The sequence below is a fragment of the Platalea leucorodia genome (assembly GCF_965183815.1).
Source record: "Platalea leucorodia genome assembly, chromosome: 5".
In the NCBI taxonomy this organism is placed as follows: domain Eukaryota; kingdom Metazoa; phylum Chordata; class Aves; order Pelecaniformes; family Threskiornithidae; genus Platalea; species Platalea leucorodia.
This window is the reverse complement of record NC_138827.1, coordinates 101826970-101841191: the sequence shown is the minus strand read 5'-3', so window position 1 is coordinate 101841191 and position 14222 is coordinate 101826970. Positions and strand designations below refer to the sequence as shown.

The 14222-nt window shown below is 42.2% G+C and overlaps 1 protein-coding gene across 4 annotated transcripts in view; it reads right to left on the bottom strand.

Annotated features, from left to right (window-relative positions):
* Positions 1 to 14222, bottom strand: part of GPD2 (glycerol-3-phosphate dehydrogenase 2) — a 62041-nt gene that overhangs the window by 21614 nt on the left and 26205 nt on the right. For all 4 annotated transcript variants that reach the window (XR_014228257.1, XM_082312788.1, XM_082312789.1 and 1 more), the window contains 2 exons: positions 13149 to 13246; positions 11935 to 12098 (listed from right to left, as the gene is read on the bottom strand). Coding sequence is in view for 3 of the 4 variants with exons in the window: in XM_082312788.1 (XP_082168914.1) it covers positions 11935 to 12098; positions 13149 to 13246 (262 nt within the window). In the remaining variant the exon portion in view is untranslated. The remainder of the gene's footprint in view (positions 1 to 11934; positions 12099 to 13148; positions 13247 to 14222) is intronic.

The following is a 14222-nucleotide window of genomic DNA, read 5'->3' as shown; positions in this document are numbered from 1 at the left end:
TTGTTGAAACTCCTAATGCTCACCGTGTCAGCGAGCTAAGGACACGCTCAGTGCGTTTCAGGATTTGGACTGCTGCGTTCAAGACAACATTTTCACGCTTTTTCTGAAACTCATCCATTTTTCCCTCATCATTATTCTGATGCAAGAAACCCCTTGCTATTACTCAATTCTCAGCTGTCCACAAGGAACTCCGAGTGCCTATGTAATGTATTTGCAGGAAGAGGACTGGGAAATAACCAGTTCCTGATTAACTACACATCTAGAAAAACCCACTGCCTTCAGATTGATGGGATCTACAGCGTGGAGTCCTAGAGTATTTCATGTATGAACAGCAGAGATCTGTAGAGGTCTAGATTTGAAAGAAATGAAGAGTGACTTACCGGCTCAGAAATTTATCATCTGTGGAGAATAATACTGCAACAGTTTGGTAGACATCAGGTCACACTACAATCGTTTTTATACTCAGGAACAGCTTTTTTTTTCCCCCTCCCTTTAAAAGCCCTCCAACTCACAAGTGCACATTTTCCCCCAGACAATTACATTAAAATCCTACACTTTATATGCAATTATATTTTATTCTTGATGTCTGAAGAAGTGGTTGCTGCTCCTCCATGCACACCCCCCATTGTAAAGGTACTGTAGCCAGATCAGTTCTTACTGCAGCACCCTTCACAGCTGACTAAGCATATTTTCTGCTGATTAAAGTAAAACTAGCTATTTACACGTGTGCGAGTTTAGAATCAGGGAAGTTTACTTCCAAGAGATAGGTATGTGTCCTGGTACTTGGATGATTCTTGCCACTCTAGCGGGAAACGGAAGGATGACGCCAAGATTCTGCATCTCAACCTCTTCAGCTTTCAGGGTAAGCGCCGTTCTCCCCGGGTAAGATCCAGAGATCCTCCACACCCGAGATACAAGCGCTCCAAGCTTCACCTCCTCCGGAGCAGAGGTGTAAAGCTTTGTTGACATGAGTACCATTACCCTGCTCAGAAGATGCCCAGAAAACCCAAGGCAGATTTAGTTGTGAGATAAACGGCAAGGTACCCAAAAGCTTCTCTGGGAGGCCCTGGATTACCTGCTTAAGCTAGCTCTGCACCCGCTGTCCTTCGCAGCCGCCACTGGTGCTCCAGAGCAAAACAAAGAAAACATTTACTCCCCCTTGCTACCAGAGATAACCCCTCTATGATATCATGGGTTTTTTCCCAAATGTTGTAAGCTAAAAAGTTACAACAACAGAATGGCTAAGCCCAACTCATTTGGCATCCTTTTCCATAAATGAGTAAGCTCTGGAAGATCTCATAACTAACCTGCAGGCAATACAGTGAAATTATAATGATGGCATTCACCAAGAACAGATGTTCACAAACACCCTGCCCCGGAGAGGCCACGGCTGCTGCAGCCCTGCCGCCCGAGGGCTGGTGGTTGTGTGCGTGTCGGTTGTCAGCTGGATGCATCTCAGCGGTGGCGCGAAACGCAGCCATACCTCGGCATCTTTGGAAGATGCATCCGAGAGCCAACGGATGGAACATGCCGAGTTTGCTCTGCAACTCCTCCCATGACACCTCTCGAACATAAGAGGATGTTTAAATCCTTTATTTTTAGCAGGAAAAACTGAAAGAATCATCCATCTCATTATTCACTATTGTCATCTGCTTGTAATACAGTAACAACGGAGTGACACTTTAATTTTTATTAAGGGTAGTCAACCTAGCTTTTAACAAAACACTGGCCCAAATGCTTTCATTAAATCAACACTGAATCCTCTTAAAAAAACCCCTCTTATTCTTAGAAGGCATACTGCTGAAGGCATTTAGTGCGTGAAGACATTTTGTGTAAGTGTGTCCTACATCATGTTAAGACCAACAGTGATGCCATTTGGTTTATAATTTCTTTTTTTTGTGTAATTTAGGAAAGTTCTATTTTCATTCCTTAGTAGCAAATGTTGTATTTCTTCAAAGACGAACAGACAATGCTTCCGTTGGCACTAAAAGAATCCTCCCACAGAGTGCACACAGTGTACATTCAATTTTATTTTTATCAGCGCTGAACCATAGCCAGTAGTGGTAACAAAGCCCACAGAGTGTAGAAATTTGTTTGGGACTGATTCAGTAGAGCTGTGTGAAAACTGCAGTGTTAACAAGGCGCTCTGGTAGCGCTGGTGTGTTCCGTCCCGTGTCACTCTCCGTCACCTATTACTTTTATACCAATTCCTGCTTTCTCCTCTGCAACTCTAGTCCGTTGAAGATAAACAGCACACAGTAGCCAGTGATGGTATTTTTTTTTTTTTTTTTTTTTAAGAAGCCAGAAGCTCCTTTAATCCTAAGAGGGTGACTTTTGTTCATGTTAACCTTTTTATGCTAAGCACTAACACTTTGTTACTGAGTATACCTGCTGCATGACAATTAGTCACGTAACGATGCTCGCAAGCGTTGCGGCAGGTGCCCCCAATGCGCTTTGGCTCATACTCCAACAGCATAGCTGTAACGCGTGGTTTTGCAAACTTCTTGCTTTAAAGAACAGGTTGGTCCCTGCAACAGACATGAAAGCCTTCTCACCTTTTCTCAATTTACAGTCTTTTCTGATTAGGCATATCTAGTTATTGCTGTGGAGGTCAAGTTTAATGGAGAGTTGGAAATTAGCCATGCAAGAAGCTATCTGACAGTCTTAATGAACTTTCTCAAGAGGGCAAATCCTTCCATAGAACCACCTACCAGGCTTCTTTTGAAAGGAAAAATACATTAAATATTTGAATGAGAGAACTAGGCCCACAGTATGGTCACAATTTTATATCCCTACATAATGCAGCCATACAAATAAGTATGGGGTTTTTTTGTTTTCTTTTAAAAAGCTGAGGGGATAAAGGCAAACAAATATTTCCAAATTAGTCTCTTGCGGGTATGTTACGCCTTTACCGGTCCCAGGGAGCGCCACTTACTGAACCAGAACACTGAACCGCAGCTCAGGAGGCCCTGCCTTGGGTCTGGAACGTACCCAAAGCCCGGCACCCAGCATCGCCATCAGGACGTTACTGGATCACCACAACAGTGACGCCCATTCTCCCCAAAAGCACTTTTCCAAAATATATTTCTGTACCTATACATTATACTCGTACAACAGCCTTGCACTAGGTGATTGCATGCGCATAGTAAAGAAAAGCAGTGCATGAAATCAAGTCATTTATTTCACATACATGAAAGTTTTCTTGCTGTGTATATACAAACCTTACCAAAACCTTACCGAATTTAAGGGTGATGAGCAGTAATTATACACTTAACTAAGTTACCAGGACTGCCCGCACCCTCTAATTTTTAAACAAGTGCTTAATTGCATGAACAGTTTTATTACAAGCATTAAAACAGGAACTCAACATCTGTTGTGCATACAGAAACCAGTTATTTCCAAGTTTAGGCATTATGAATCAGCTGGAGTGACTCAAAATTGTTCCAGGCTTCTCTGAGAAAGAACCCAGCAAGTTCTCTTCCCCAAACATAAGCAGAGCAAGTTCAGAGGTAAACATCAAATTTGACTCGTGAGTCACAAGTCATTACAAGTGCCCTCAGACCTGAACTATTTCTTGCTCTCTGAATCACAGGAAACTTAAGTCAAAAATTCGCTGAAAACTAGCAGACTTTCTAGGATACGTAGCATGCACGCACTTCTTCTTGGACCGCTGCGGAGGGAAGAGCGCTCTGACTCAGTTGCATCGGTTCCATCACACCCACATAGAACAACACAGCAATATCGCACCAGGCTGTTAATACTCCTCACACAAACCACGTATGATTTGAATTCTGCTTTCTGCTGTCTTATCTGTGCTGCTGAAATACGGCCCAGCCAGGTGGGAAGAATGATACGCATCTAAATACGCACTTTGCACTGGAAAAAACCACACACCCCTCACATACTTTAGTTCTTTAAGATCTGCCCTAAGATGCAGATATTTTCAGCCCTCGCTCTGTAGGAGCTTTAATGGAAAGGAAGGCCTCGAGTCTGGCCTTCTCACAGGTAAGTGTATTCTAACAGATTCAAACTCGGATTTGACACGTCAAATCTAAACAACCCAGTAGCAGTCATTTTAAATACATCCTTGCTTCCTTTTGCACCAGCTTAGACCACAAGAAGCAAACTTCTCTATTCCTGTGAGCGACGGAGGTGACGAGGCAGCCATCGGCTTCTGGGTTCACTCCTCGAGGGCCTGGAAGGACGAAGGACTAATGCCCACTGCCCAACAGCAGCCACGTTTACCAAACCCTAACCCACCCAGCTCGAGAGCGCTGAGAGGCCACCCAAGATGCAACGCAAGCGCTGTCCTACAAGACAGGCTTAGGGAACTTAAGCAATTCATGATTATTTTCATAAGGCGAGATTAAAGGAATGGAGGAATCTGTGGCCAAGCAAACTGCGCGTATGGATAAAAACAAACAAGATCACAACGAAGATTAGGAAATGAAAGTACGCTACATTCCAACTTACAGAGTTATAAACAAATGCACAACATAAGCAAGAGTCAGGAAGCCCATAAAAGCTTTCTAAAAAAAAAAAAAATAATCAAAAAATAAAAAAAATCACAATACCCTGAGAATGTCTGTCTAATCAAGTCTACTGCCAGTTACGGTACAGAAACTAAAACTCTCATTGAAACTAAGATATCTGCATACAAAAAATAAGCCACAATATCCAGGCACATCAAGTGAGAGACAAAATTTGGAATTATTGTTCTGTGCTACTGCTTTATAATTATGTTGTTTCCCACTTCTTTTGTATCAGCCTTCAACTTGTCACTACAATCACATTGCAATGTCAGTGTAAGTAAAAGCACAGTGTTAAAATGAAACTAAACATTGTCACTGTCAGTTTATGGAAACTGCGCTAAAATGTCACCGTGAACGACTGTCACGGCAGGCCTGCTGCGGCCGTGCCACCGCGCCCGGCAGAAGCGCGATGATGTCAACACAGCTCGTTGCGTGCCCGCGTGGCGTAAGAGCTGACTAGCACTCCCAACGCTCGCGCTAACAGCTTACATTTGGGGCAAGCTTTGCTTTGCACGCTGCAGCAGCTGCCAGCAGGGCTGCCGCTGACGGAGGGACCCACCCCATCCGATGGGAAAGTCAAGCAGCAGCATTTTACCTGACCACCGTCCCCTGAACCGAGAGAAACCCAGCGCGTGAACGGACACAGAAAGAGGCCAGGAGGTGCGGGGCGAGGGGAACCCTGCTGATGGGAGAGGAGGAGCGCGGTGAGGAAGATGAGCAACGTGCACCTCCCCAGCCCTTCCCAAGGATCGGGGCTGCTCCAGCCCCGCACGCCGAACGGCACGGGGACAGCCGCTGGAGCAGGGGACGGAGCAGCAAGGTGTACAGGCATCCCATAATCCGTTTGCCTTCAACATACATCTAATCATACCTACAATGTGGAACAGTGTACATATTAACTAATGACCGACTATTAAGTTCACATAAAATGCACACATATAAATTACAGCAGAGTTACATGCTCCGGTGGAGTCTTTCCCCTAAAAGCCACGACACGCTGGGGAACGCTCAGATGTTTGTGGCACAACGTGCAAATAATGTCGTTTTGCTCAGGAATAATCTTAAATCTTTTAGGTAACATGATCTGAAGAATTATTCCCCGTTCACTTCTTAAGGGACACAAAACCCATCCTTTGCTTATACGAGCATTAAAAAAAGAAAAGAGAGAGGCACAGAATTCACTAGAATATTCATCATTTCCAACCTTAAACCCACAGCGTACAAACAGACGAATCCAGCAAGTCAGAGAGCAAAGCCAATTTAATCTGTGGCTCCCCTGAGGTAAATGTAGTTCACAGTCCTGCCCCCACCCCAACCTCAGCCATAATCCCTGCTTCCTGGAGGTAAGAAAGCACTGGAGTGAGGAAAATTCTGCAGCAGGATATAATGATCCAAAATGACAGGGACAATAATGACAATGAATTTCATGTCTCCCAGTCATGAGCTGGGGATGCTTGACTGGGCTGACTTACACAATTAAATTGTTACAGGTACAGCAGGAGACGCGGTTATCGTCCGCATGCTTTTGGGAAGGACGCCTCCAGCAAAAGGAAGGAGAGGGCGGCGGATGCGCGGCCCTTTTGTTCGGAGCACACGGCCGCTCCGGCGGGGACGCTCGCGCGGCTGCGCCCTTTGACAGGGGCAAAACTGGGTTAAAGATGCAAGCCATTTTAGGCTATCGATTTTACCCCTTTTGAAAACGATCAAAAAGCTCCGACGGATAAAGCACGGCGCGACTCGAGCCGCTGCGCTGAGAGGCACTGCAAGCGGGGACCCGACGGATTTTGTGGGAGAACTGGGAAGCACCGTTGGGAACGGATCCCCACTAGTGTTTATACTAACAGCGGCACGGAAAAACACTATCGCTTCCACGGGTTCGGCCGGAGACTCGCCTTTCATTTTCCACGCGTTCCACTAGAGGCAGCCGGCATTGCCTTTACAAGCCCTCTCCTAGCAGGCTGCCGGTTTTCTTCAGGATTTCACATACAACTCTATTATATAGAACATGGGGCGAAATGGATTTGAAAGCGAGGGGATACGGAGAATAGGCGTAGTGTTTTCCAGGTTATACCTCCAGTTAGTGTGCCTGCGAGGCTTCTTTCATTCATCCGGCTTCAATTTTGAAATACCACGAAATACAGTTAGCCGTGTATGTCACCTACAGAAAGTCTTTTTAGTGACAAACTGTCAGAGAGTTTTTACGTCCAGGGAAGGAAAAAAAAGTCGTACAGTTGTCTGCACCTGTAACAGGGTAATACCCCTATTACAGCTCAACATTCTCAAAATATTAATTTGTCAAATATGAATTATAAAGCTATAACATTTCATAATTCAGGACACACTCAAATACTAGGAAAAATAGCTACAAGAGCCTAAATAAAAAAAAGCATTTATTCAATTTTTGACAGCTTAATGAATGCCCTACTCTTTTGCATTGATTTTTGTGTGTATGTGTGTCTGTGTGTGTGCATGTGTGCCCGGGAAGGATTTCTCATGGGGTTTGCTGTAAACAAGGAAAGCTAAATCCTCTGCCAAAGCCTCTTTTTCTACCTTTAAATAACCTCCATATTAAATCTTCCAGGAGAGAATATATACAAAAATACTGAGAATGCAAAAAAATAAAGAACAATTACTTACATCACAGCAAGTATATGGAAATTTGCAGAACAAGACATTAAACCATCAAATACCTGGGTGTGGCAAAACAGTCGCAGAAGTAGTACGTGTTAATTCCTGCTTTCAGAAAATAGCAGTAAATTCAAAGAGCAGGGTCAACAAAGCACTAAAATCTTAATTTCATGACCGATTCCAGAATACAAATTTTCCTTATACACCTAAAGGCTCATCTTGCAAGGCAAAATACGTTAACAAAAAAGTCTGCAAGCACCTAGAGACAGAAAGATAACGCATCTTAAAAAGAACTCTGCCACTTAGAATTTCTAAACACTTCAAATGGAAATATTCTGGCCAGTTGGATCTCTGCTTTAATGTTTTTCCTAGTTCTTAACATAACGAACTATGTATAATTTAAATGGAGATTAATTCTTCCATTTAAAGTGCTTTAAAATAATTCTGCCTACGATCTGGAGATCTCAGCCTAGCTTCTCCACAGTGCCTCTTCTCCAGTTTTCCCTGAGCTACATAAGTGGAACTGACAGATCACTGCTCAGATAGCAGCCACATTCTTCCCCCAAAATGTTGCCTTTTTGCTATTCAGGAGTATCCTAATACCAACGAATGCTAAATGAAGTCTGACATGTACCCCTAAGAAACAAACTTGTAAGTTGTGGCTTCAAAGAAAACCTTGAATAAATAGGACACATTGTGTACACCCAGGCTAACATCCAACATATGCTTTGGTTTCCTGATGCTGAGACAGAGCAAGAATAGCCTCTGGTCAAGTCTGTGATTTGCTGTTGCTGGTACTTCCAACATTTATAATGTACCATTTTTTTTTTGCCTGTATAAACAATTTAAAAAATGTAATTAAGACGACCACAGAAACATTTCAGAACACAACATAGTCATGAATAATGGATTATTTGACATGCCACTAGTTTGATCAACAATTACAAAAGAAAACAAAGAGCATTCCTGATCTTTCCTTTGCAAAAGAACATTGCCACCAATAAGCCATAACTGGACAGGTGGTTTTACCAACGAAAAACGTAACGTACACAACGAATATTTTTAGTTCTTCCCTTTGGTGGTGGTGATCAACGTGCCAAACAGCAAGATGCAGCTAGTACGTGCTATTAACAGCTACAGATGCAAAGCAAGTACAATAGAGACAAGAACAGAGAAGAGCAAGAAAACAAGATAAAACTGCATTTAACTGCACATACGGAATCAGTTAAGACACGCCACTCTTAAAAGGCCAATTTATTTATTTGTTATTTAGGGAAGACAGAGGAGGGATGGACAGAGAAGACGAAGATATGACCTACTTTAAGACATATATATATTTTCACCATTATTTAATGCTCTATTTTATGACAACTCCTTCTGAAAGAACTAAAAGGAGTCTAATTCAATCTTATCATGCCCTTCTCTGCTTTAAGTTCAATTACCTTTCCCTTTTGTCCTCCATTCCTCCGGATTTAGGGCATGAAAGTGTATCATTAAAATTCAAGTATAATAATTTACAAGATCTAAAGTGTGCTTGCCGAAACATTATGACTTCAAACAAATTTACTGTGGACAGAACACAGGTTAATTGATCACGATAAAATAATGGATGTGTTACAACGCAGCGCGAGCTCACCTACACCCCGGGCCATAGGCTGACCTACAGAGGAGTCACCACAGACAAAATTTAATTCTGGAATGTGGCACGTTAGGAATTGATTTAACATTGTGGTTGGAAAGTTGTTGTTCTGGATTAGGTGCAGCCTCAAAGCACCCAAATGTCTATTATGAACTCACAAATTTGATACTTTAGCCCTTCAGAACCACTTTATTCTTCTAGGAAACAGAGGTTTGGCAGAGCTTTGAGAGCTTTTGTAGTTTTTCCACTGCAAAACACCATTTCTTTAAATTCTGCACCAAAATGTGGATAACTAAGCTGTAGTCTTATAAGTAAAGCAAAATAAGGCCAGATATACTAGCATGAACAAGTAGCTTCACTGGCAGCAAAACTTCAAGCCTCTTTTTGAGCTCTCTCACCAAATCAGTCGGAGTCCTGCTGGCACTGCAGCTCCTTCTCTGAAGGAGAATCGGTACCAGTCTCTGCCCGCTACCTGATTTTACGAAACCGGTATGAATAAGCAGAGTGATTACACAGTCCTCCTTCCCCACTGAACGGCTCTTCGATATTTTGTACACCTCCTTTTTTCTGTTTGACACTCCTCTGCTTCCAATATGCAGAGTGTGGGTTTGTTTCCGATTGCTTGGGAAGGCAACGAAACCGCCAGAGCCATCTCAGTCGTTCACACAGCTCCGCGCTGCGCTGCTGCACAGGTGCTTCCCGCTAGAAGGCCACGTGGTAGCCTGGTGCCGAATTTTCATTTATTGCATCAGTGTTTAAAATAATTATTCGTCCGAGAAACTTGAAGACTAATTTTAAGGCTATCTTCTAAATGTGTATCTTTAGAATGCTGGAGTAGTAAATAGCTGTGATACATCCAAACTATCTATTTAATCTGAAAAAAACCTCAATAGATTATAAATAGATTTCAAGTTATAGGGCTCTTATGAGAAGTGTAATTACAGTTAAGAGAACCACTTCGTTCTTCTTGCATGCTCCTGGGATCCCTTAAAACAGTCTAAGAAATAGCTTATGATAATGAAAAAATAAATCTGAATTACTTCTATGTATGCTATTTACAGCAGCTCTTGTTACAGTATACAAAAAATAGCACATAATCCCATAACAAATTTTGCTTCTAAATAACCTCTTATTTCTTCTAGACCTTAAAAGTACGGTAGAAAAGATGCAGTCTCCATCAGAGATAAAGGATGGACTTCATTTTTACTTAAATCTCACCCTAGTCCCAAATAAGAACCTACACACATATATTCCCACACAAACATATAAATTTTTTTTTTTTTTCATTCTGCTGGGCTCTGTATGAGACAACTTGCAATTATCAACACGTGCTTTTGCCAGAAGCCTCATAAATACTATCTGAGGGCAGCGTGTTTCAAGAGTCCCTCTCACTTCTTCCCAGTACAAAAGCCCCTATTGATAAGCTGATGAATAGTGTAAATGCAGTTCTAAAAAGGGAAAAGAACTACCTTTATAATCAATTTTGTGTTAAGACCTTTCTGGCTGCCAAAAGGTCAGAAACTACATCTTCAGGTAAAAACTAACTAGAACTGTACCACTACTGAAGTAAATCAGTATTTAACCTATTTATTCTTTGGAGGGCTCCTCCAAGCCTGCAAGGAATCTATGGCTTTTTGCCCTATCCTGAACACACTTGACATTTTGATATTACCTAGCTGGCCCCATTACCAAGAAAGTTCTACCAAAACTTTCTGTCTTGGAAGAGAAGCGGAAGAGGACTAGAGAAGGGGGAATACCGACCTAACTAAAAACACACCCTGAAACAGCGTAGAAGTCTGATGCAAAGAAAAAAATATTCAAGAAAGCAATTAAGACAGTGTACCCTGGTACTCAAACTTAAGCAGTGAACTTTCCAACATTTAGAATTTGTACAAGGTCAGTATTTTTTAAATAGTGAAGTTCTGACAGTTTGGGGATGTAACGTGCATGACATTGAAAAGCACTGAGATAGAGCAGTTTGGATAAAGATCAAGACACGTGTACATCAACACAAACGTTAATATTCCGGACAAGCAGAGTTTCTAGGTAGTCATTTGTCAAGTAAGCCAACTAAACCTTCACCAATTTTGTTTTCAGATTGCCTCGTTCATCTGTAGAGACTGAAGGGACAGAGACAGAGTCAAGAAATTCTTTGCTTAGAAGATCCACTGCGGCACCCGTCGCTGTGCAGCCACGCTAGGGACTTACTGCTAGACTTATTTCACAGAACAAGGCAAAAAGGCTTATCCATTCTTACATTACAAACAAGAGTGATGCTCCTTCCAAACGTGAATACACGTGAACACTTTTGAACGTGCAAGTTGCTGTTTCTGGATGACTGCAATGCGTTCCATTAAATCATCACTCTATTTTGAATCAACATCAAAAGACTTGCAGAAAGCATTTGTATTTTCTCCCACTCAGACACTGATTTTGTGTGTTATACACAAACATACCTAAAACTAGCTGATACAATAGATTAAATAACTCAAGCTGGAGGCATTTTTCCCTCTCATGAATTTATAACCCTTTATTTAAAGGGGTTTTGACAGAAACCATTCATGTCTTACAGCAATCTTTAGTATTTGATTATAATTACAATGAACGCTGTCTTTGCAGAGCAACTGATTTTATTGGTGATACAAAAAGTAATCGATGCAGGCCTCATCCAACCCGGTGCAAGAACCACACAGCAGCCTCACAGCAGCCAGGTCATCTAGATAGGTTTGAAGCTATTTGCACAGTGGAAGTGCTACAGCAAACCATTTAACATTACCGGCATGATCACACTTTCTTGACTTATGATACCTCAGAAGAAGTGTTCAGTCTGAGAAGTGTATAGCAAAATCATGCACAGCTGGACAGTTGTAGGGAATCATCAGAACACTAGAATGTCTTCACATATCACTATACCTACAGCCAAGAAAACTAATGTATTCTCTCCTACATCCAGTAAGTTACTGTCATGAAAAACGTCATTTATCTACCAAATTAATGCTCAAGATGCAAGTTCAATCCTTCAAGCTGTTGTTCTTCCCTTTAGAAAGTCAAGGTACGTGATCTACAGTTGCATACTTGTGTTCCCCTCCCCAACACAGCAGAATGTAGTAAGGAAAGCACAGAAAGGCAACATACCGTCATAGTAGACAATCGCTCCAACAAGCTCGTCTTTGCGTAGCATGGGAAAGAGCTCCAAGGCTCTTGACTTGCTAAGGACATAACTACTTTTCAGACACTGACTTCCAGCCACAAGGTCATATAGTTTTATTCCAAACCAGTAGTATGGCAGCTGCCACCATCTGCAGGAAAAAAAAAAATTCCCCATGAAGTGAAATAAAAAAAATTCAGAAGCGCATGCACACACTGTTATTGGAATATAGAACATGTTAAGTAACACAGTGTTGTATTACATCAGTTTTACTTTGTACCACCATACAGTATCACAATAGAATGTAAATGTACAAGAACTTATGTATTGTTCACTACTGTTTTCAACTGATCTACTCACTGCAGTGAGTCAAACAGATTCAAGGCTTTATTTATTCTACAATTAGGATCACAAGCTGGCTTTTTGTACTTCAGTATAAGGTGAGATATTAAAGCTATGTGTTGAGGGAAGAACCAGGCTCTATGTGCAAGCTGAAAGGGTTCCTCAAACGCCCGTCTTGACCAAGGCCTCCTGCCCAAACAGGACCAAACAACCACAGCTGACCCCTGACGCAGATGAGCTCCGGCTATTACAGGCCCCTTCTACTAAGACAGGAATAAAGCCATACATTAAGATCATTCAGCAAAAACTCACTGCTCTAAGTAGGCTGTTACAGTGAGTAACTGTTCTTACAGATCTAAAAACCTAACCAAAATCACTTAAAGTCCCTTTCTCATATGAGAAGCAAACTGTTCTCTCCATACCAAACTGTCACGTACGGTGGAAGGCAAACGCACGTAATTACTGCGCTGAACGCTGGTGGTTGTAAGGACTAAACAGCATGTTGCTAAGAACGCTACGATAGCACATGCTGAAGACAAGACGTACGGGAAAGAACAGCAATAACACCCTGGGAAGGAGAGTTCATTCCAGCTGCAGACCTCCCCTCCTCCCCCCACCGGGGCAGCCGAAACGCGCTGAAGAGCTGAAGCCCGAGATGCTCCTAGACAGCGGTGATAACCGGCTGGTGCCCGAAGAGGGTTTCCTGCTTCTACAATACGGCAACATCTCACCTCCTGGAGGACAAAGCTTGTGACAGGTTTAAAGACATGCTTGGAAAGAGGCACCTGGAAACTTCTCCGGGGAAATAGCTTGCTTGTCAGAAGCAATGGTAAAGGAGAGATATTATAGCAGCGCTTACTTGTAAACAGGTAGCATTATCGGCAAGGGAGCTGAGAGGTGAGGAGCAATTTCAAGCAGATTTGCACGCTCCTCAAGTGCTTCTTTCACCATCTTGTACTGAAAAATAGAAGCGTACAGACGAATCCCACGTTACTCAATTTTGTCTCCATGTGCAACATTTAATAAGAAACTCTTGATCAAAGCAAATACCTCGCATAATTTTTACTGTTCTTTCAAAAACACGAGATTTGCTGAGAAATTCAGAAGTTAAGGAAAATGTTTCCCAAGGAAATTAAGTTTCACTAGTTTCATTTTGGTGTCCTGGCAGGTCAGTTGAATAATTTTTCATCTGAACATAAAGCGCAATAAGGCCTGTCACTCCTAACTCTGGGCAGGAGGCACTTAGGAGGGTTAGAACTCATCCCACGGTATAGCTTCTGTCCCGATTCCCACAATTAAATCCCATGCTAATTTTGAGTTGCAAATGCAGAAGTGTTCTTCTCCAAATCAATCAATATGAATCAATATGAAGTTGTTCTTTGGCAAAAAAGAAGGTTGATTTCTACAGCTGGATAACGGCATGTTTTTTATATTTTCTTCCCTGAGAAGTCACCATTTCTGTAGCAGTATTATAACGATTAAAACCTACTTTAAAGTTAGAGAGGTTTCAATGAGAAGACAAATCAATTTCCCAAAACGAGAACATCATGCTTCCACCAACACAAGAATACATAAAAGCATTTATATAGAATCACTCATTTACCATATTTTCTTTCCCCGTTCCAAAATAAACAGGACAACCACTCGCTCCCCCAAATTCTGATCATGACAGGTGGGAAGCTCTTTCTATTCTGCAGTCAGCCCTGCCTCTGCCTTCCTTCCCCAAAAGACGCACAGCCTACAAGGTACGGCAATTACATCGCCCATAAAAGACTTCAGCAAAAGGCAGCAGCACCGATTTCCCTAGGCTGGGAAGCTTAGCTGGAGATGGCACTTTCTAGGTACGGTGGCTGTGGAACACAACAGTCAAGTACCGAAAAAATAAAAAGGAGGCTTGGATATAATTGGGATAGGGAAGTGTCTACCAGCAATT